Below are 23,080 nucleotides of genomic sequence, written 5' to 3'. Positions count from 1 at the left end.
TTAATGAAAATAAATGCCTGAAAGACTCCCACTAACGTTCATGAGGTTTTTAGTGTGAGCGCAGCAAGTAGTAGTGTAAATGGAAAGCTTTGTCTATTTTTACCATTTTTAAATCCACTAAAACAGAAGACATGCCTATCTGCGCTTCATGTGAAAAACTATATTCCTGTTTATATCTGCTTCAAAATAAAAGCCTACTTACGTTTGCTATTAATCATGCTTTTTAATGTGAAGGCGCAAAGGAAATGCCCCGTTTGCTCAAGCGCTAACTTTATTGTGGATCGCACTATCTAAAGTGAGAGCCGTGGCTGTCCCGTTTACAAAATGTAAAAGTTTGTTTAAATGTTAAAAACCCATCGATCACACATTTATCACCATCTAAATCAGCGGATGGACTCAATAACTTACTCGTATAAGACTATTTTACCCCATATTTGTCGAAAGTTGATTTTTGAGCCTTCTGAGCAGCGGTGCGCTCCTAATGTCTCATCAAAAGCTACTTGTCATATGCGCAAATGGACTTGTATCTATCTTTGCACCTAATACGTTTTAAAAGCAAAAGGCGATCAAAACTTTCTCACTGTGGTCCTATTCTAGAATTGCATTTTTCTGACAATTTAGAAAACCCTTGTGAAATAGCTGTTAACTCTTCTCCCCCTCTTTGTGACTTTCTGGGTGCTGCACTCACAGCCTGGTTTCACGCCAAGACGTGAAAAAGACGCGCCGGTAGACTGCATGTAAGGCGATACACACAGAGGAGAAGGAGAAAAGGAAGAATTACCCTCTCTTCCACTTTAGCTTGTTCATTAATGCTACAGTTGAGTGAAATTATATTGTGAAAGTCCCTATTAGACGATAACTTATTGTATCATAATGGTTTCCAAAGGCTGTAAGTCCTATTAGTTTACCATGTAAAACTATGTCTACCATTAAATAGGTAGAAACTTTAAAATCTACTCTTGTTTCGTGTAAGAAAAAAGTATTTTTAAAGCTCAGTAATAGCACAAGATTTAACTTAAGAAATCTATGCCTATTCTTAAAGAGGTTTCTCTCTCCTCTTGTGGAAGCCGTATAGGCTCTCTCTCTCTGTTTGCCTCTTCAGACTATACAGAGTTATGCATCCATCCTTAATTGTAAAGTAACCACAACCTAGCCACTAAAAACAATTAAAATTGAACGTGTATAAATTAAAAGCTTAACAGCCCTTAATGTAAATATGGTAGTTTCAAGCCGTTTGTCCTTTCGTGGTCCCTATTTCTTTCACGGCAGCTGATCAGGATACCTAGAAAATCACCACTGTCTGAGATCACCAAAATGGATACAATCAGTTAAAAGGGGAACTGTAATATATTTATCGCTACAAATATATCCCATTGCCTGACTTCGATCATTACAATCTAATGACCACAAGTACCAGTACCACCTAAACTTAGTACGCAGAACACAATTGTTTCATCCACTAAATCACTATCCTGTCCGCTCCTGAGTATCGTTTACTCACAGTGTGGTTTTCCACTCACCCCGTTCTCTATACCTAACAGACCATACTTCCCATTTTTCTCAGACAAACTAAAGCCCGGCCGAGTTTTTAAAGAAAGAATGTATTTTGCCTCCTGTTATAAGGTATGTTTACTAAGAATGAGCAAAGCAGACTACGAGAACCTCTGTCCAAAAAGCCGGTTCGTGGGTTTCAATTTGTTTTATTAAAATTAAAAACCCCTTTTTAAACATCGACCCTCCCAGTCTGGCAGACCGCAATTGCTTCCTCGGCTTGTTTTCGCCGGTTGATAAAGAATCTTTCCCTCACGGGAGTCGGTTCTTGTATTTTAAGCCCGCTTCCCAAAGTTATTCCTATTACCGATAAAACAGTTATTTATTCAGTCATACAAAACTAACAATGTTCCAGCGAGCCCCACGTTGGGCGCCATGTTACGATCTCGACTTCCAAAGTCTGATCTGTAATGAAAAGCTAGTATCTAAGTTTATTAGTTATGTCCTATTAAACCTGCATTAACTAACCTGTAACCCAATGCTTTAACTACAACCCTTATTACCATCAAAGAGCTCCCCTACTCTCACGGCTTCCGCTGAGCGTCTCACCCGGGCTCCAGGAGGTGAGCGCGCGGGATCTTAACTACTAGACTGCCTTGGGATTCTCTTAGATAAATAAAAGTGTCCTACTTAAACCCACTGTGTTCAGCGTTTCAATTCTTCTAAACGTATTCGTCTATTTCAGGAATCTCGTTTAGGTGTGAAATGTAACACTTTCTATTTGCTCCTGATGATCACTCCCCTATTTTAGGCAAAGGATATCTTTCACAAGTTATTTACCGTAATTTTTATGTACCCGATGTTTATTAATTCCACCTCCTATAAAATAGAACAGATATACTATTTTCAGCATTCAACTACACGCGTTAAACCTGGGAAGCCATTAAAAACAATTGTCTTTCTTTGATAAAAAAGGTATTTGTTATGAGGTTGTGTTTGTTTTAAATCAGTAATGTGCCGTAGTGTGGAGTCAATGTACTTACCTCCCCGGGGGGGAAACGATCTCTTTGTAGAAAAAACCTATACCTAAAGTCCTTCTGTTCCAGCTATAAACTAATTCAAACTGAGGCTTTACAACATTTAAGGGATTTTATTTACAAAATACAAGAGAGTATAGAAATATTACATAAAATGGACAAGAAAGGAAAAGAAAGGAGGTTATATGCCTATAAACTCATCAAAATGGAGTATTTGCTCATTATCCCCTAGTAGATGTTAACTTGGTATTTTTCACAATTTGTCAAAGCACAAGACCAGAGTTATGCATGCACTCCGATTTTAAACTTGCGCTCTAGCCCTATCTAACATCCCACTGAATCTGTAAAAATGATAAGGACTTAAGGAAGATTGTTAACGACACCAGTCAGTAAATGGGAGATCTTGTCTCAACCCAATCTCCATTAATTCCAATCACCATTCTATCAGACCCCTGTTCTAATAATCCCCATCTAAAGTTTTAGAGATTTTTACCAAGTCATCTGTGTTTCAAGAGTTTTAAAGAAGTGTTTTAAAAGACTCTGCCTCTAAGTTCTTCGAAGTCAAAATTCTTTCAGAGTATTTTGGACTCACAAAGTTTTTCTAAGTTTTTCTTCTGCCTCCATGGTTAAAGGGACAGATAGAGTGTGCTGGAACAGAGCGTGACTAACTATAGAGTATATAGTAGTACCTGCAAAAAGCGGCCCAAAAAGGCCTTGTCCTGCTCAGAACGAGCTGTTATATAGTAATCTGAGGACCAATGAGACTTGGAAGAGAGGGAGGAGTGAAAAAGGCACAGCTGCATGGGGGGACCAGGTAGCCCCCTTCCTATGGCCATATAATCCTCTCCCCTTCCTCTACTCCTTCCTATGATCCCAGAACACCTGCACGGGTGAACCCCGGTAACCCCCTTCCTATGGCCATATAAGGTCCTTCCCCTTCCTCTGGTCAGCTTTTACCCTGATGAGCAGTCACACTCTATTCTGTTTTATTAAAATTATCCTACTTTTACCTATGACAAAAAGATATACAAATGTCACAAGATATGCACAAGTAATAAGTTGCATCAAGATCACCTCACTCAACAACACACACACACACACACACAGAAAGACAGACACACACACACACACACACACACACACACAGAAAGACAGACACACACACACACACACACAAAGACAGACACACACACACACACACACACACACACACACACAGAGAAAGACAGACACACACACACACACACACACACACACACACATACACACACACACACACACAGAAAGACAGACACACACAGACACACACACACAGAAAGACAGACAGACACACACACACACACACAAACACACACACACACACACACACACACAAACACACACACACACACAACACACACACACACACACACACGTTAATGTAAAGTGACCAATTAGGTAATGACAAGTATGACTGTTGATGCCAAACTAAACCTGAAAGCTAAATATGTTCAATAATATACAAACGCTAGAATCATTTTCCTTTATCAGTTAAATCAATCAAATAACTGAATCATTTGTCACAGAAACCTGAAGGATTTCTTTAGCTGTGATCCTGTACAGACTCTCCCTCCTACAGACGACACAGAGACACTGAGGAACGAGACCAATAGACCACACACCCAAACCCAGGGTAAAGAGGTTCAGTGAATGTGGTGTAGAAGGTGTGGAGGTGGATCAGTGAGTCAGAGGAGACTTCGTAGAAGGACAGAGAGCCAGCAGGACAGTCCACATACACTGCTACTCTGTGAGTGCGAGAGAAGGAATTGAGGTATGTTCTTCTGTTATTGTGACGGACAGAGGAGTGAGTAATATCAGAGCAGAACAGACTCCAGGACTGATCACTCTCTCCAAACAAACAGTCACTGTCTCCTTTCCTCTTGATTCCTCTGTAACTCACTGATATATGAACCATTCCTCTCCACTCGACCTCCCAGTAACGGCGACCAGTCAGAACATTACTACACAGCAGCTGAGGGAAGCAGTCAAACCTCTCTGGATGATCAGAATATGGCTGCTGCTCCTCCACATGTGTCACCTTCCTGTTGTTGTCAGACAGTTTGAGCTGTCTGTTTACTGTGTTTGTGTCCAGTGTGAGTTCACAGGAATCTGACGGAGAGAACAAGACACAACACAGCAGCAGTTATTAATCCATCATCTGCTCATTGATTGACAGTTTGATGATTATGAACATTATAAACACACTTACACTTCCTCAGACCTGGTGTCAGCCATTGGACTCCAGCAGGCTCCACCCTGAAAGGAGAGAGAGGGGGGGGGGGGGGGGGTCAGACCAGCGAATCCTCTTTCAGCACACATGGACATTACAAAGACCTTGACATTAAAGAGCCCCTATTATGCTTTTCGTCTTTTCTGACCTTTAAATGTTGTTCTAATGTTTTATATTGTGTTAAACGATACCAAAGTGCAGAGCTCCAGAGTGCGCCTACTTTGGAGTACGCCAAGATATTTTTACTGGTCGCACTAGAGCACCTGAAATGTATCACGTCATTTTAAATGTAATATTGGGTGTTGTGCTACACAATTCATCTAATCGTGACGTGAGCTAGTGAATAATAACAAGACACAGTTTCCACCGGCTATGGTGCTAGTAGACAGTAACATAAGTCAGTTTGTTAAGGGTCCCAAGTGGCAGGACGGTGGTTAAAAAGTAGATGTTGAGGTAGAAGATGAATGAAGCAACAAAGCTTTGTGTATATCTTCCGAAATCCGTCTCTTTGATTCACAATTATCACAAGTAGGTCAATCCCATAAAAATATAAACTATTATAAATAAAACACAAAAAGTGCCACCACATTAAAATAAACAACTCATTTTAAAAAGTGGGGTGAAAGACATTAACGTCTGACACATAAGGTGACAGTTTCCATTGTAGCTCCTGATTGATTTATTACCAGATCCCTTGTCCTCTAGTGATCACCGTTTTAATTATTATATTATTTCTATATTCATATTAGGCTATTTAATGAGGCTCGTCTGACTTTGTGATCACGCAAGTGAACAGTAACGATCGCGTGCAGCCGCAGAATTACATTTCAACCTGACATAAATAGCCTATGTTCAGCGGCACAGACGTTAAAAAACTCCTGTTAATAAATAAATAATGAGATACATACAATAGGTTTATTAGTCTGAATGTAGAACATGTCACGATGTGTAAGGTGGCCGCATATGAACGGCACGAGGGCTGAGAACAAGGCTACTGATCAGATAAATGATTGGTCAAACGTAAAATCATCAGGAAATTATAAAAACATCCCGATGGAGATTTCTATGGAGTGATTTTGCTTTAAACTGTACAGGGTCGTGCTGTGACATTGACACTCTTTCTTCAGTCGGAGCTGCAGCGTAAAGTGAAAACAAACTCAGAGTAGGTTGTCAAATCACCTATCCAGCAGGTTAGACCCACGGCGTATGTTGCCGCAGTAACTGACTCTCGGTCGCCCTGAACATGCTTCATGAAACAGAAAACCGAGAGTTTCCACTAACTCAGAGCGAACAAACTCTGGGTTGCCTCAAAACCAGCTACCTGAAACAGCCCCCTGGCCACTTGGCCGCCAGTAAAACAAAACGAAGAAGAAGGTAGCGTATTTCCAGTGGAGCAGTTTTGGTGTTTCCGGTGGAGCTCTGCTCCCCCATGGGTCTGCTAATAGGAGCTCCGCTCCCCCATGGGTCTGCTAATAGGAGCTCCGCTCCCCCATGGGTCTGCTAATAGGGGCTCCGCTCCCCCATGGGTCTGCTAATAGGAGCTCCGCTCCCCCATGGGTCTGCTAATAGGGGCTCTTGGGAGATTTAGGAATCATGTACGACGTTGAACAAATTGAACTGCTGTTTGAAATTTGTAAAGTTATAGTCGCTACGTCACCGGTGGCAACACGCCCAGTCCATCAACACAGCGCAGAGTAAAGTCAGATGAGTGCATGAGAGTGAAGGCCCATGCAACTTTCAATAAGTTTATAGACTATTGTCTTTGGAGGAATGCATTTATTTTCATGGGGAATTTATTACATTTTATAAAAGAAAAATGTAATAATGATTTAAAAAAAAAATTGAAAACAGTACAAACTACTAGCCCAGTACAAGCTTTATATGTTATATAGAGCTGTCAAATTATCGCATTAACTTCGATTAATTAATAACAGAAAAATGAATGCGATTAAAAAAATTAACGCAGATGCCCTTTGACCCGGTGCAAAAGGGGTGAGACGATAGCGGAGCTGCACCTGTAGCTTGCGGACACGGCCCGCACGGGATTTAACCCATTGATGACGGCTGCTGCGCGATGCCACATTGGCTCTCCTGCCTGATGCTGCGTCGCGCAGCATTATTACTTTATCTCATTTTCATGGCATTCCCAGCATAGAATGCACTGTCATTGGTTCAAATACACATGAGGTGGGTTTTGTTGATTTTTTTAAGACCACGTGACCACCCAAAAGTTGTGTGGTTTGCCGAAAATCATGTAAATAAAAAAAAATAAAAATAAAAAAATAAAACAAAATAATAAAAAAAATACGCCAGCTATGTCGGCGACAGAACAGTTAGTGGCGTTTGGTGTGCAGAATCAAGGTCTACTATAGACTACTGACGAAAATCACACAACACATTGCATCTATTTATTAACAATATTTAATAATTTTCTAATTCATCTAATTTTGACGATTTTTAGAAATATCTGTTGGTTTGTAAGCGCTAAGGGAGCATGTTTAAATAAAACCTGTGAACCTTAACTTTTAAATGTATTTTATTTCATGTTTCTATGTGCTACACAGGCTTAGATATTAAGGTTTTGGTAGACTTGACAATTCGTACTATTTTTTCAGAAAACCCTCAGGCATTAAGGACATGCATCCTAGATTGCCATAGTCATCAATGGGTTAAGAGTAAAGAAAGAAGCATAGAGAGCAGTGGCGTGGCGTGGGGATTTTTTTTGAGGAAGCCAAGTGAGACAACACCTTTAATCTACATGTTTATTGGAAGGTGGGGGACAGAAAAGGGTAGGCTACGTCGCAGTTTGTATTTAATGTAACTACAAGAGCTATTATAGCGCCTGGTCACTTTACCAGGACTTACACGCGTCTGTAATCTGTCCGACACCGCTCGTTCGTTCGCTCGCTCGCTCTCTCTCTCTCTCTCTCTCTCTCTCTCACTCACCCACTCTCTCTCTCACTCACACACCTCCTAATCATCTTATTAAATTATACATTAAATTATAAATGCACCCCCCACCCCGACCGGAATGCACAACTAGCCGCTTAATGCCCAATACAGATTCAAATTCATTCACAATATAATTAGGAGAAGTTTTACGTAGGCTATTTTAAGTTTCACGTTCACGTGAAACACGACTCAAAATCATTTGTTTGTGCTTGACACACATACTTTCTATACATCCTTTTCGTTTAAGAACTAGGCCAAATGTTCATTACAACACTATACTTAAGACAACCCAGAACAACTTCAGTGGATATACAGTAGGCCTACCAATGCAACTTAATCCAGGCAATCAAGGCACAATTAGCAATAAAATAACACTAAACATAACACACATAGCTACACGGACAGTTCAGGGAACAGTTAACCCGCGCCGGGAGAAGGTGTGTATTTTACTCACTATTTGTAGAGGAAGGCCATTAGCTGAAGATTGCCGCTACCAGCTAGCCACTCGGTGCGGACATAGCTCCTCGTTGAAAGTGCGATAAACTTTCTTTCTCTCCACACGCATTGGCCTGCCGTCAGATCTGATTTTTAATGGCTCCTCAATTGGCAGTTTGGTAAAATATTTTTTTACTAAATACTCAAAATCTCCACCCTCCATAACTGTTCTTGCTAATATGATAACAATGCAAACATGCTAATCTCCCGCTATTGTTATTGTTTTTAATTGTAAGTGACGTTGATAATGATGCTTTGATTTGATTGGTGTGAAGCCAAGGGCCGAGTGGCTTCCCTCCTGACCAATCACAGGAGGGCAGTGTCATGACAATAGCCTCATCTGATTGGTCAATCCTTCTTCTTTTTTTCACTAAGGGATGCCAGCTCGGGCTGGCTTCCTCGCAGACATAAGTGTGCAGTGTCGTGTTTCGCCGCGTCTTCAGTATGTAACTTTAAAGGGGCGCTGTTTCGCGCATTGTGAAATGCTCAATGAGAGGAGAAAAATGGGGAAGAAATGACAGCACCAAAGAATGACCGAAACTGTTAATAAAAATGTTTTTATTGGATGACAACTACTTGGCCTCCGGGAGAAAACGCCACTGATAGAGAGGGCTCTATGGACGTTTTATGGGAAGCTTCGGGCAAATAAGCATGAAGGTAGGAAGTTATCTTATGTTATTCTCCGCAGTGTCTGTGCATTATTGATTTAGTGGGAGCCTAATTAACAATGTATAGTTTCAAAACTCTCAGTATCTCTCAATCTTCCGTCTCACTTTTGGAGAGACGCCGAGATCGTTTTCCGGCATGTGGCAGTGTCACGGCGACCACTGCCATACCACGGCTTGAGCCGTTCAGTAACGGTAATGCCAGTCCAAATGAAATGACAGATGCTTTAGTACAAAAAGGTTTATGACACTGAATCAGTGTTAAACGATAGGAACCTGCAGGCCTACTTTGATCAAATATAGTGAAACAATTCTAAATGTCTAGTCAAGAGATGCAAAGAAACAACCCGGGCTGGACGCGAACTCGGGTCTATTGTTTCATGAGTGAACTCCTTACCCGCTGAGCTAAGCGAGCACTAAACAGAAGTGTCACCCCCTGCTACTGTATATATAGCAACCTGCCTCTGTAGTCAGGGCTAATTCTCTGTTATCGACCTGCTCAGGAGGCTATGCTAACTACCGTGACCGGAGCAAGTCCGACTGTTTTATAAAGCATCTGTCATTTCAAAAGCAACAACAAACAGATCGCACATATCCTTACAACGGAAAGGACCAGAGACATGAATAAATCCATTTATTTACGACGTTATGTTGTGATATAGTGTCAATAAAGACCAACTATATGCAGTGGTTGCCGTGACACTGCCACATGCCGGAAAACGATCTCGGCGCACCTGCACTTTTGTTTGCTAACTGCCTTGTCTCACGCATAAACGGACCCCCCCACACCACTGTCACTCTTCCTAGCATATGCAGCCTGCCTTTTCTCCTCTTTTGTGTGTGTGTGTGTGTGTGTGTGTGTGTGTGTGTGTGTGTGTGTGTGCGTGTGTGTGAGTGCGTGTGTGCGTGTGTTTCTGTCAATATTTTTGGCTATGAGGAGGACAATCGTGAATGAGTCATGCGCACCTGTGGCAGTGCAGCGCTGTCTGTTGTGGGAGATAAACAGTCTTTATTTAGCCTGCTTGTTTTTTTGTGGTTTTAAGTAGAAAATTCGGCAAAGTACCTAATGTTATTTCATGTAGAAACCTGGCTGAGGGGAGGAGACAGAAGTTACGAGAGAGAGAGAGAGAGAGAGAGAGAGAGAGAGAGAGAGAGAGAGAGATGGAGAGAGAGAAACTGTAGGCTGTACAGCTGTTTATAAACAGGCATAAAAGTGTCACGTAAGTATGCGATTAATTTAGATTAATTAATCACAGAGCCTGTAATTAATTAGATGAATTTTTTTAATCGTTTGACAGCCCTAATTTTATATTTTCACTGATTCTTAATATGTGTTTGTTTTAAATTGAGATCAGGTATCAACGCTATCAATAATCTAAAATGTTCCTTGAAACCAAGCCAGTAGAATCATAATAGCCTACCATTTAGTTGCAAATCGCAATATTGTCCACTATAATTGCAATCGCACAATTTCTCCAAATCGTTCTGCACTAAATGGGTGCACCCAAAATATATGCTAGTGCACCTAGATGAAAAAGTTAGTCTGGAGCCCTGAAGTTATTATATAATGACGTACATGCATTTAGACGCTTTGCCTGACTACTGTCTGGGGTGGCTGTGCACAGCGCTCAAAACTAGAATGCCGTTATTCATGAGAACTTTTACGGCGCTGAGCCCGAGATGGACCTTCTCTGAAAGCGTCTCCAAACTGTCTCCAGCTCTCCCTCCTCTATCAGACTGACAGCAGCCTCTTCATACCTGAGAGTGTCCAGACTCCAGAGGGGACCGTCCCGTCCAGCTGACAGTAGCTCCACTCCTGAGGCTCCTGGATGGTTGTAGCTCAGGTCCAGCTCTCTCAGATGGGAGGGGTTGGAGCTCAGAGCTGAGGCCAAAGAAACACAGCCTTTCTCTGTGATCAGACAACCTGACAGACTGCACACACACACACACACACACACACACACACACACACACACACACACAATACACACACACACAGGAAAAATCTGAGAACAAGTGATGGTGACTTTCTTTGTTTTTTGTTCAGTTACGTTTTGGTCCAGATAGAATACTTTAGAGCTACTTTTATAATAAATGTTAAACATTATCTCTAGTATTTGATAATAATAAAATAATTGAAAGAGAGAGAAATATATGAAAATAACAGCTGATGGACATTATTTGATTAAATATCCTTTGATAAATCATCGTAGCAGACACAATCCTTCACAGGTTAACATGTTACAAACTAATATAAATCAGATGTTTAATGGTCATCAGTTGAACTGGTTGATAATCTGACCTGAGAGTTTCCAGTTTACAGTGTGGACTCTGCAGTGCAGCAGACAGATGCTTCACTCCTGAATCCTGCAGGTGGTTGTTACTCAGGTCCAGCTCTCTCAGACTAGAGGAGGAGCTGAGAACTGAGGCCAGAGCTTCACAGCTTCTCTCTGAGAGGTTACAGCCACTCAGCCTGGAGAGACAACAACAAGGGAAAAAATAAGTGTTCTACCTTATCTTGTTAAAATATTATTTAGAGATAAATAAATCCTACTGTACGTACAGAGCTTTGTTGGAGGCTTTGACCACTGGCAGCAGCCTCAGAAGAGCCTCCTCTGAAGCAGAGTATTTCTTCAGGTCAAACACATCCAGATCTTCTTCTGATGACAGTAAGATGAAGACCAGAGCTGACCACTGAGCAGGAGACAGTTTATCTATGGAGAGACGTCCTGAGCTCAGGAACTGTTGGATCTGATCCACTAGAGAACGATCATTCAGTTCATTCAGACAGTGGAACAGATTGATGCTTTTCTCTGAAGCGAGATCCTCACTGATCTTCTTCTTGATATACTCAACTGCTGCCTGATTGGTCTGTGAGCTACTTCCTGTCTGTGTCAGCAGACCTCTGAGGAGCTTCTGATTGGTCGGCAGTGAAAGACCCAGGAGGAAGCGGAGGAACAAGTCCAGGTGTCCATTTGGACTCTGTAAGGCCTTGTCCACAGCACTCTGGTGAAGATGTGATAGATTATCGCCAAAGACTTTAGACCACCAGGATGTTGTTTGTTCTTCTGACATCAGATTGACTCCAGTGTTGATGAACGTCAGATGGACATGAAGAGCAGCCAGAAACTCCTGAACGCTCAGATGGACGAAGCAGAACACCTTGTCCTGGTACAGTCCTCTCTCCTCTTTGAAGATCTCTGTGAACACTCCTGAGACCACTGAGGCTGCTCTGATATCGATGCCACACTCTGTCAGGTCTGATTCATAGAAGATCAGGTTTCCTTTCTGCAGCTGCTCAAAAGCCAGTTTTCCCAGAGACTCGATCATCTTCCTGCTTTCTGGACTCCAGTGTGGATCTGTCTCAGCTCTTCCATCATACTTGACGTTCCTCAGTTTGGCCAGAACCACCAGGAAGTGGATGTACATCTCAGTCAGGGTCTTGGGCAGCTCTCCTCCCTCTCCGGTCTTCAACACATCCTCCAGAACTGTAGCAGTGATCCAGCAGAAGACTGGGATATGGCACATGATGTGGAGGCTTCGTGATGACTTGATGTGGGAGATGATTCTGCTGGCCTGCTCCTCCTCTCTGAATCTCTTCCTGAAGTACTCCTCCTTCTGTTGGTCAGTGAACCCTCTGACCTCTGTCACCATGCCAACACAGTCAGGAGGGATCTGATTGGCTGCTGCAGGTCGTGTGGTTATCCAGAGGCGAGCAGAGGGAAGCAGTTTCCCCCTGATGAGGTTTGTCAGCAGCACATCCACTGAGGTGGACTCTGTCACATCAGTCAGGATCTCATTGTTCTTGAAGTCCAGAGGAAGTCGACACTCATCCAGACCGTCAAAGATGAACACAACCTGGAACTCTTCAAAGCTGCAGATTCCTGCTGCTTTGGTTTCAGTGAAGAAGTGATGAACAAGTTCCACCAAGCTGAACCTTTTCTCTTTCAGCACATTCAGCTCTCTGAAAGTAAATGGAAATGTGAACTGTATGTCCTTGTTAGTTTTTTCGTCAGCCCAGTCCAGAGTGAATTTCTGTGTTAAGACTGTTTTCCCAATGCCAGCCACTCCCTTTGTCATCACTGTTCTGCTTGGTTCATCTCTTTCAGGTGAGGCTGTAAAGATGTCTTCTTGTCTGATTGTTGTTTCTGGTCTGTGTGGTTTCTTGGATGCTGTTTCAATCTGTCTGACCTCATGTTCATCATTGACCTCTCCAGTCCCTCCCTCTGTGATGTAGAGCTCTGAGTAGATCTGATTCAGAAGGGTTTGGTTTCCTGCTTTAGCAATCCCCTCAAACACAAATTGGAACTTCTTCTGCAGGTTGGACTTTATTTCACGCTGACACATTGGAACTATGGTTCCTGAATGAATGCACAAAAGATAAGAATGAGTCAAGGGTCAACAGTACAAATAATATTAATGAGTGATTCATAATGAAAATATGAATCCACATATAAACATTCTCCAACCTCCATCTCTGGAGACTTTAGTAAATGTCCCATTTCTCAATCATGTTAAACTTTTAGAGAAATCCTCTTACTGCTCCACAGAAGGTCAGCCAGGTCCTCCTGCTTCATTCTCCTCAGGAAGTCCAGTGTGATCTTCAGAAATGCCTCTCTGCTGCTGCTCTGCTCCTCATCCTCATCCTCACTCTGACCCTCTAAGCATTCTGGGTAATCTGGACTCAGAAGCTTCTGCATCTTCCTCAGCTTGTTCTTCACAAACGTGACGATGTTTTCCTCCAGCAGCTGGAATAGAATATTATATGAACGACACAATCAAACTAAAATCATGAATCAAACATCAGATCCATGTTGGACGGACTGACAGTCCACTGGTCTAAACAGTTAATCATGGAGGTTGTTGTGAACAGAACAGATGGAAAGTAGTTGTTGTACATGTACAGACCATGAATGTGGAGTCCAGGTGTGTTTGATGGGCAGAGCGACCACTGGGAACCTCTGAGATCTCCTGGTCCACACTATGGAGAAATCATGAAGAATTAGCTCATGTCTGGGGTATAAGTTTCCCTCAGGGGCAACTGGTGTGTGCAAAACAGAGGGATCACACCACAAATTAGTAAAACCACTGACACCACAGTCTAAAGTTGTAACCTGTAGAATATAGTTTATCATCTGTTAAGTTCCTATCAATCAAAGAGTGAGTTAAAACAATGGTGATTGAGCATATGACCCACTGATGAAAGCGCCTGTATACTGCTTTGCCCTGTTATACTATCCGAGTGTGTCTGGTTTAACCTTTCTGCGCTGACGCGGTGCATTCCCTTGTGATTGGGAAATAATTGCATTCCGTACCAAACAGAACTGTACCGCTCAGTGGAAACAAGGCTTTAGTGTTCACAGATCATCCATATAAACTTTACAAACTGGTTATCTCACAGGGTTTTATTTGGTGTAAGTTTTAAATCCTTACCTTAGATCAACAGACTGACGTCCATCTTTGAAAAATATAGGTTGATACATAGAATGATCACTCTTCATGGACAAACAGCTGGGCTCCGGTGTTTCCAGCTTCCTCCTGATAGAAACACAGAGGAAACAGTAAATAATCTGCACTGCACTCAGAAGACAGTAGTTACTAGGGGTTCGCTGCTCAAACTGCTGCCCCCGGGACCCGACTCTGGATAAGCGATGGAAAATGATGATGATGATGATATTATATCACATTATTAAATGCCTGGAAGAATGTTGCAGATTGCAAGTTCTCTGTCTGTACTACTCATAACTTCTGGGTCACAATGTTGGATCAGAACACACAGAGAGAAAGAGTTCAACAGATTATTCCTTTAGACCCTGGGTCAGTCGCTGTAGAGAGGAGATCCTCGATCACAGGTTTGATTATCACTGTGTTTCAAAGCTTTGTTTTCAATATGAATCAATGAACGGTTCAGCCGTTCTGTCAAGTTACATCAGGACTCTGATGTTGTTATTGTAGGTGATGTTGTATTTGAGGTGTAAAAGTTACACTGAACTCTGAAAACTACTAATCCTGAATCGGTCTATTGATCAGAAACGTAGCTACAACGCAAATAATTGCTGTACCAAAAACCGCTCAGTGGAAACAAGGCTTTAGTGTTCACAGATCTTCCATATAAAGTTTACAAACTGGTTATCTCACTGGGTTTTATTTGGTGTAAGTTTTAAATCCTTACCTCAGATCAACAGACTGACGTCCATATTTGAATTCTATAGGTAGATCCTTAGAACGATCACTCTTCATGGACAAACAGCTGGGCTCTGGTGTTTCCAGCTTCCTCCTGATAGAAACACACAGGAATCAGTAGTTACTAGGGGTGTAACGGAACACAAAAGTCACAGTTTTGAATCATACCTCGGTCACGGTTCGGTTCTGTACGGTACGGATCTCAGTTAAGAGGGAAAATGCAAAAAAAAAAAAAATGTGTGCAGCCAGGGCCGTTGCTAAGCTTTTGGGTGCCCAAGGTTAAATTGTCAAGATGCTCGCTCGGGTAGGGCGCGAGCGGAATTTATTTGCCGTGGCAAGATCTCTGGGAATGCTTTTTGGTAAGTTTTCTGTAGTGATGAGTTTTTGCGAACAGCATTTACTAATAGAAAGAACAGGTTAATGCAGGGGTTCCCAACCTTTTTTGGGCTGTGACCCCATTTTGACATTTCTGGCAACCCCAGAGAAATTTTTCTTCAATAATAATAATTGTTTTGAACATGTTTGTTATACTGAGTTGCAAATGCAGAGTGGCCAGGATTAGTGCACAAATTGACATCCCCGCACATCGTTTTTACCATTTCGATAGCAGCTTGCAATATTAATGTCCATACTATGCAGCTTTATAGCCCTAGCAATGAGATAGCTCACCTCCAAATAAACTTTCAGGGCCTATTCACTACCAGTCACAGCCTTTTTGAAGTACACTTTGCTGCTTATTCAGCTTGGCAAATTTATTTTTGTAAGAAGATCTTGGTTTGCAGACACGCCCTTTGTGTGTTGTCTGAAAGTGCCTTTTGAGTTTGAATTTGGGAGACTGTGGTGGGGACCCTGGACCTTCTAGGGAGTCCGGGGGAATGCTCTCCCAGAAGAAAAATTTGAAACCTTTAATGTAAAATTCATCAATCTGGTGCACGTTGAGAATAAAACTAAGGCTAAATCACCTGTGTCCATGTGAGCTATTTAGTACTTTTTTCTTGAATAATTTTTGGAAGCACAGAATTACCAAAAAGCAGAAAGTACAGGTTTAAAAAATCCAGTCAGCTTCAGAAATGTTTTAAATAATCCCTTATCCCGAAGCTCCTTCTCCCTTTGAAGTATTTGTTTATTTTTTTTAATGACTCAATATAGGCCCCTGATCTCCGTGGCCCCGAACAATGTTATTTAAAAAATAACTAAAATGTACTGCCACATAGGCCCCTGATCTCCCCTGGGTAGGCCATAACTGGGGGAAACATCTCATTTGCCCGAATTGAGTGATAGGTTACACAATTAAGAAGAAACAACGATGGGCCTGTTCATAACTAATTTATATATTTTTTGTAATGTAATGATTATCATGACATTTTTTAAGAAACCTCAATTTTGGGGGCCCCCGGATCATCTTTTTTTCCTTTGTAATATAAAAAAACAAAATAAAAACCCAGGTACTTGGTGCCCTACGCGCTCTGCGTACCCGGCGTATAGGGAGCGGCGGCCCTGTGTGCAGCATTAACTACAATTGCAGCCTGCAGGTATTTTTCAGTATAGAAAAGAAAATACTGCTGGGTTACAACGAGTGTTGGGAACGATACTTTAAAAAAGTAATTAGTTATAGTTACTCACTACTTGTTCCAAAAAGTTAGCAACTGAATTATTGAATAATAGAAGTAACTAGTTACCAGGGAAAGTAACTATTTGCATTAGCCTACTGTAAAAAAGAAAGAAATTTGCTGTATGTCAACAAATTTTGATTTTTCTGAGCAGGTTTCACAAGTCAGTTGAAATGAGTAGAACATACAGGTAGGCCTACTTGTAGGCTACATAACCTTCAATATTTATTGCACATCAACAGACAGCAAGAGGTTTATCCTGCACTTCAAGTATTTTGTTCTCAACAAAAGTAGTAGAGGAAACTGCTGAATGTACCGTGCTGATCTGCTATCACTGGATTCACTTCAGGGGTGTCGGCTGAAACACCACTTAAGGCCAAACACGTCAGACTATGAAGCATGAGACGATGAGAGGAGGAGTAAGGATTTATCCTATGTTTATTTCCTTCTTTAACATGCACAGCAGCATACAGATAACAGGAAAAGAACAATAGCAATATTCGGCTCGTGATGACACGCTAAACAGCTGTTGCAACCGGCGAATCGCGGCCGTTTAATAACGTGCATAAATTATAATTTATAGAGATTGGGAAACTCCATGCACTTACTCACAAGGCCGATGCAAAATAACTCAGGGAGAGCACGTTTCAACCGTGGATTGATAGGTGGTTACTGCGGCAACGTGCACGCTCACACAACAGAGAGAGAAAGAAAAAGAAACTTCACTAAACAGGCGCTCCGGCTGACTGATGTGACGGCGCTAACTGACAGTTATAATGTCATCCACACTGAGTACAACACATCTTAAAACACTATAAGAAATAACAATCGCTTATCTTGTTGTTAACCCACCGGTCTCCTTACTAGCAGTTTGTGTAGTATGGAGCCAGGGGTGCGTTCGGATTACACAGTTTATTCAATCAATTCATAGTAACAACGCACCGCATTTAACATTCAGTAACGATAACAGTGTTGTAAAGACGGAAAAAGTAATTAGTTAGCCCTGTTACTGAAAAAAGAACGGCGTTACCTAACGCCGTTATTTTAAACGGCGTTATTCCCAACACTGGTTACAACCAAGGTCTCCAAGTGCATGTTCTGCACCGCAATCAAAACAAGCCTGAACATTTTATTTGGCATATTTACGCCATATTTACATATTGCGGTAGAGCGTGGTTTGGTACGAATACGTGTATTCGGTGTTACACCCCTAGTAGTTACATTGAGCAGCTTTCACATGTGAAAATATAAATGACCCTGAAGAAGAATCATGCTGAAAAAAATAAACAGTTAAAACATGAACCAGTGAACAGTTTACTAGGGGTGGGAATCTCTTGGCACCTCACGATTCGATTCAATTCCGATTCAGAAGTCAACGATTTGATTCTAAACCGATTATCCAAGCAACAACTTTTTTTATGTACATTTCTATGCGTGATTTTCGAATATATAGGCTATATATATATATATACATATATATATATATATATATATATATATATATATATATATATATATATGTCTGAGTCTGCTCCGTAGAGTTTGACAATCACTTCCTAGCTTTGTGATGATCATTAAAGACAATCAACAGATGAACGACCTTCTCTAATATTTAATTAGAGAAAAAGCTTTTCTTGTCACGAATATGACTTTCTATGAACAGTGCAATAATCAATGCAGCTTGCATTTCAACACAATATGGAAGTATGTAAAAACTAAATTGAGTTTTATTTTCTTAAACAACAAAAAAATGTACTTATCTGAATCGAGAATCGAATCGTTCTAGAGAGAATCGCTAGGCAGCGGAGAATCGATTATTTTTCCCACCCCTACAGTTTACCTCTTTGCAGCAGACCGTAGTTTTCCTTTAAAATCAATGAAATCATCTTTTGAATCATCACTCTTGAAGGACAAACAGCTGGCTCCAGGTCCAGGAGAGTCTGGTCTGTTGAACACACACACACACACACACACACACACACACACACACACACACACACACACACACACACACACACAAACACAAACACAAACACACAGAGCTTTGAGAGTGAATAATGACGGTGCAGTGATTTGAGTCATGGACAGTTAGAGATCCTCATGTCACCTCTGAGCTTTGGTCTGGCCGCCATGTTCCCCTCCCTCCTCTCTGCTCGCACTCTGATCCATTCTGCTCAACTCACATCAGCTCACACACACTTTCACCTGGAGAGAGAAGACTACATTTATTATACATCCCAACATGGCCGTTTTTAGTGCTTCAAATTAAAAGCAACTAGGCCCTATTAATGCAGTTGAATCTGCAGGGAAGTGAAGCCATGTATACTATATTGTTTTACTTTAAACTGTGTGAATGTGATCTACTGTATGTGTGTGTGAGTGTGTGTGTGTGTGTGTGTGTGTGTGTGTGTGTGTGTGTGTGTGTGTGTGTGTGTGTGTGTGTGTGTGTGTGTGTGTGTGTGTGTGTGTGTGTGTGTGTGTGTGTGTGTGTGTGTGTGTGTGTGTGTGTGTGTGTTTGGCTCCAACTGCATTAGATTATTAAAACAAAATATAATCTTCTGATTAATAAATAACATTTTATTACATATGGAACAGTTTTGAAAAGTAGTTAAATTAATTTGTTTCAAACGTCCTCTGTGTTCATACAGCTGACGTCCAGCAGATGGCGCCAGACTACAGCCAGAAACAGAACATGAAGAGTGAAGTACAGCAGGCCTGTAAACAACAAGTACTCACTACTACTACTGTTATTACACGGGGGAAACTGCAACGTTTTACTACATTTCACTACAAGTATTATGAACAAAATGTCCTCCATGAGACAGCAGAAGTTAAAGACTTCACGTGAAGTGTTTCATTCACTGCTGATACTTTAATCTAACTTCAGATTTGACTTGTTGATCAAATACTTTGTGAGTAAAATGTGACTGTGTAAAGTAACGAGCCGTCAGATACATGTAGTAGAACAACAAGTCCAAAGTTTCCTGCTGAAGTGCTCAGCTCCTTTACTGCAGTCACCGTACTAACAGCACACTGTCAGATAAGATTACTGCATCAACACACTCATATGTAACTAGAACTAATAATAATTATATAACATTAACACAACATGGAGGATCCTTGTTACCGGCTGTGTCACCTCCTTCGTCTCTAGTTCCCTGAGTTTGGACACATTCCACCAGGGGCGTCATGCAAGCCCAAATTCTGTCAAAACAAGAGAAGGGACAATGCGCCCATCACATTTATTTTAACACAGTTTTCTCCCACGTTGTCTAATGGTTGTAATGGATCTTTATTTTGAGATTTTCATAAGCCATGTAAAAGGTGATATGGGGTCTAGGGGAATACCCCCCAGAAGATTTGTTTGTTTTTAACATGAAATCGAAGCATTCTGGTGAAGAGAATTTTAAAGAAAGTCAACATTAAAGTTGAGAGGGATAGTAAAATGAGCAAAACAACATAACTTGCTAGCAGCCAGATGCTTAACAACTGGACCGAGGGACAGATGACCAATAGCTTTTGTTAATATTATTGGAGTTACTAGACAAATATCTTGCTAAAAAAAATAAACCTTTTTTTAATATAAAATCTGCCATTAAAGGCCTACTTCACCGGTGGGAATATGAAGGTATATTGAATTCTGAGATCCTATGTAGTATAAATGTGCAAACAAAATTGAAATTGGTTCATCCTAGCCTGAGAAAAGGCAGAAAGAGTGTATTTTTAACCCTATGACACAGTAAAAGACATCACAGTAATATTTACAAAGTAAGTTTTTTTTAACCCTATATTTCTCTTTCTGTGATGTCACGAGAGAGAGAAATATAGGGTTAAAAAAAACACTCTTTCTGCCTTTTCTCAGGCTAGGATGAACCAATTTTAAAATAAAAAAGCATATTTATACTACATAGGATCTCAGAATTCAACACACCTTCATATTCCCACCGGTGAAGTAGGGCTTTAATAAGAATAAGTTATACTTATAATATAGATAATTGAAACTACACACAAATTTAAAACAAATTATATATATATATACATTCTGATTTGATAAATGTGGTGTAAATCATCAAATATGATCGTTATCATAACTGAAGAGCAGAGTTGATCCCTTACCTTCAGCTGCAGCTTCAGAGGAGAAAATAAACTGTCACGACGTTCAGCTGAAGTTGAAGCAGGAACTTCCCAGAGACGTGTTGCAGTTAAACATTAACCTGAGAACTGAGACACTATGGAGGAAGGCTGATGTTATAATGGCAGCAGATAAAGGTTTAAGATTGAAGAGGAAGATATGTTCATCTGTAGGTTTTAACCCTGAACTCACTTCAACTGAGCGTTAGTTACTGTAGAAACTCAGTCACTCATCATGTGTGAGGTCTTCATGTAGTGACTCACAGGTTTTCTATCTCATTTGAAAGTTAAATTGTGTTGGAAATGTGTCTATGAAATATGATTCAGCAGGTGTAAGCTATCAGAGAGGTGTTTAGTTATACATTAATCTGAGTGAGATAAGATGGTCAAAGTACATGTTCTAGTATTTTATTGTGGTTATAGTGAGGGTTGGACAATATAATGACAATACAGGAAGCACTCCCAGAGACATGGAGACATTTAGAAAGATTTAAGACGTTTAAAAACTGAGACATGAAGTAGTAAATAGTAAACTAAAAACATTAAGAATTTAAGGCACACGATGCACGATGAAATGGTTCAGATAGTCATCAGTGTGTGCGTACCAGGCACGGACCTGGATAAGCCATGCAAGTGGCATGTCCCAACCCTTTATGGTTTGGGCTGCAGCACCAGTTTTACATAAGTCTTACATAAGAATAATAAAACATCCGGCAAAAACAATAGGGTTCCCTGCCCAGCATGGCTATGGAACCGCGTTGCTCTGCAAAACGTGGTCCCAGGCCCTTCTCGGGCTGGCCCCCTAAAAACATCTCAGGGACATGAAAGTTACCCAAATGAAGTGAACTACCGATCAATGACAGGTGAATGCAGTCAGACAGTGAGGCAGAGGAAGCTGCTATCAGCTGCTGTACTTCTACTATCAGGCCACTAGATGGAGCCATGAAGCTGCAGTGAACTGAAGACATTTACACCATATTGTTTTAATCTGAACTACTTTAAACTTAACTTAAATTAAAAGTATTATGAACAAAATGTCCTCCATGAGACAGCAGAAGTTAAAGACTTCACGTGAAGTGTTTCATTCACTGCTGATACTTTAATCTAACTTCAGATTTGACTTGTTGATCAAATACTTTGTGAGTAAAATGTGAATGTGTAAAGTAACGAGCCGTCAGATACATGTAGTAGAACAACAAGTCCAAAGTTTCCTGCTGAAGTGCTCAGCTCCTTTACTGCAGTCACCGTACTAACAGCACACTGTCAGAGTAGATTACTGCATCAACACACTCATATGTAACTTATAATAATAATATAACATTAACACAACATGGAGGATCTTTGTTACCGGCTGTGTCACCTTCTTCGTCTCTAGTTCACTGAGTTTGGACACATTCCACCAGGGGCGTCATGCAAGCCCACATTCTGGCAAAACAAGAGAAGGGACAATGTGCCCATCATGCGGTTTTTTTAACACAGTTTTCTCCCACGTTGTCTAATGGTTGTAATGGATCTTTACTTTGAGATTTTCATAAGCCATGTAAAAGGTGATATGGGGGTCTAGTGGAATACCCCCCAGAAGATTTGTTTGTTTTTAACATGAAATCGAAGCATTCTGGTGAAGAGAATTTAAAGGAAGTCAACATTAAAGTTGAGATGGATAGTACAATGAGCAAAACAACATAACTTGCTAGCAGCCAGATGCTTAACAACTGGACCGAGGGACGGATGACCAATAGCTTTTGCTAATGTTATTGGGGTTACTAGACAAATATCTTGCTAAAAAAAATAAACCTTTTTTTAATATAAAATCTGCCAATAAAGGCCTACTTCACCGGTGGGAATATGAAGGTGTATTGAATTCTGAGATCCTATGTAGTATAAATGTGAAAACAAAATTGAAATTGGTTCATCCTAGCCTGAGAAAAGGCAGAAAGTGTTTTTTTAACCCTATGACACAGTAAAAGACATCACAGTAATATTTACAAAGTAAGTTTTTTTTAACCCTATATTTCTCTTTCTGTGATGTCACGAGAAAGAGAAATATAGGGTTAAAAAAAACACTCTTTCTGCCTTTTCTCAGGCTAGGATGAACCGATTTCAATTTTTTTCGCACATTTATACTACATAGGATCTCAGAATTCAAGACACCTTCATATTCAAACCGGTGAAGTAGGCCTTTAACTTTTATCTTCCTTTCTTTTTTTCTTGTCTTTTCTTTTTTTTTCTTGTCCTCCTTTCTGGTTG

General features: G+C 40.8%; 1 protein-coding gene and 1 long non-coding RNA gene across 2 annotated transcripts; both read right to left on the bottom strand.

Annotated features, from left to right (window-relative positions):
- Nucleotides 1–4,140: 4,140 nt before the first annotated feature.
- On the bottom strand, nucleotides 4,141–13,868 carry LOC307270975 (NLR family CARD domain-containing protein 3-like; the record flags this gene model as incomplete). Its single annotated transcript, XM_080054864.1, has 7 exons — nucleotides 13,818–13,868; nucleotides 13,450–13,657; nucleotides 11,473–13,270; nucleotides 11,212–11,382; nucleotides 10,668–10,841; nucleotides 4,777–4,823; nucleotides 4,141–4,676 (listed from the first exon to the last, which is right to left on the bottom strand). The coding sequence occupies exons 1-7, from the start codon at nucleotides 13,818–13,820 to the stop codon at nucleotides 4,141–4,143; spliced, it is 2,937 nt and encodes a 978-aa protein (XP_079910990.1). The 5' UTR covers nucleotides 13,821–13,868.
- Nucleotides 13,869–15,100: 1,232 nt separating this feature from the next.
- LOC307270976 lies at nucleotides 15,101–18,909 on the bottom strand. Its single transcript, XR_013845576.1, has 3 exons — nucleotides 18,810–18,909; nucleotides 18,543–18,647; nucleotides 15,101–15,183 (listed from the first exon to the last, which is right to left on the bottom strand). It is a non-coding gene; the product is annotated as an uncharacterized lncRNA (long non-coding RNA).
- Between the last annotated feature and the right edge of the window lie 4,171 nt (nucleotides 18,910–23,080).

This window comes from Ammodytes marinus (assembly GCF_949987685.1).
Source record: "Ammodytes marinus genome assembly, contig: scaffold_320, whole genome shotgun sequence".
Classification (NCBI taxonomy): Eukaryota; Metazoa; Chordata; class Actinopteri; order Uranoscopiformes; family Ammodytidae; genus Ammodytes; species Ammodytes marinus.
The sequence above is the reverse complement of the archived record's forward strand: the minus strand, read 5'-3'. Positions and strand labels throughout refer to the sequence as shown.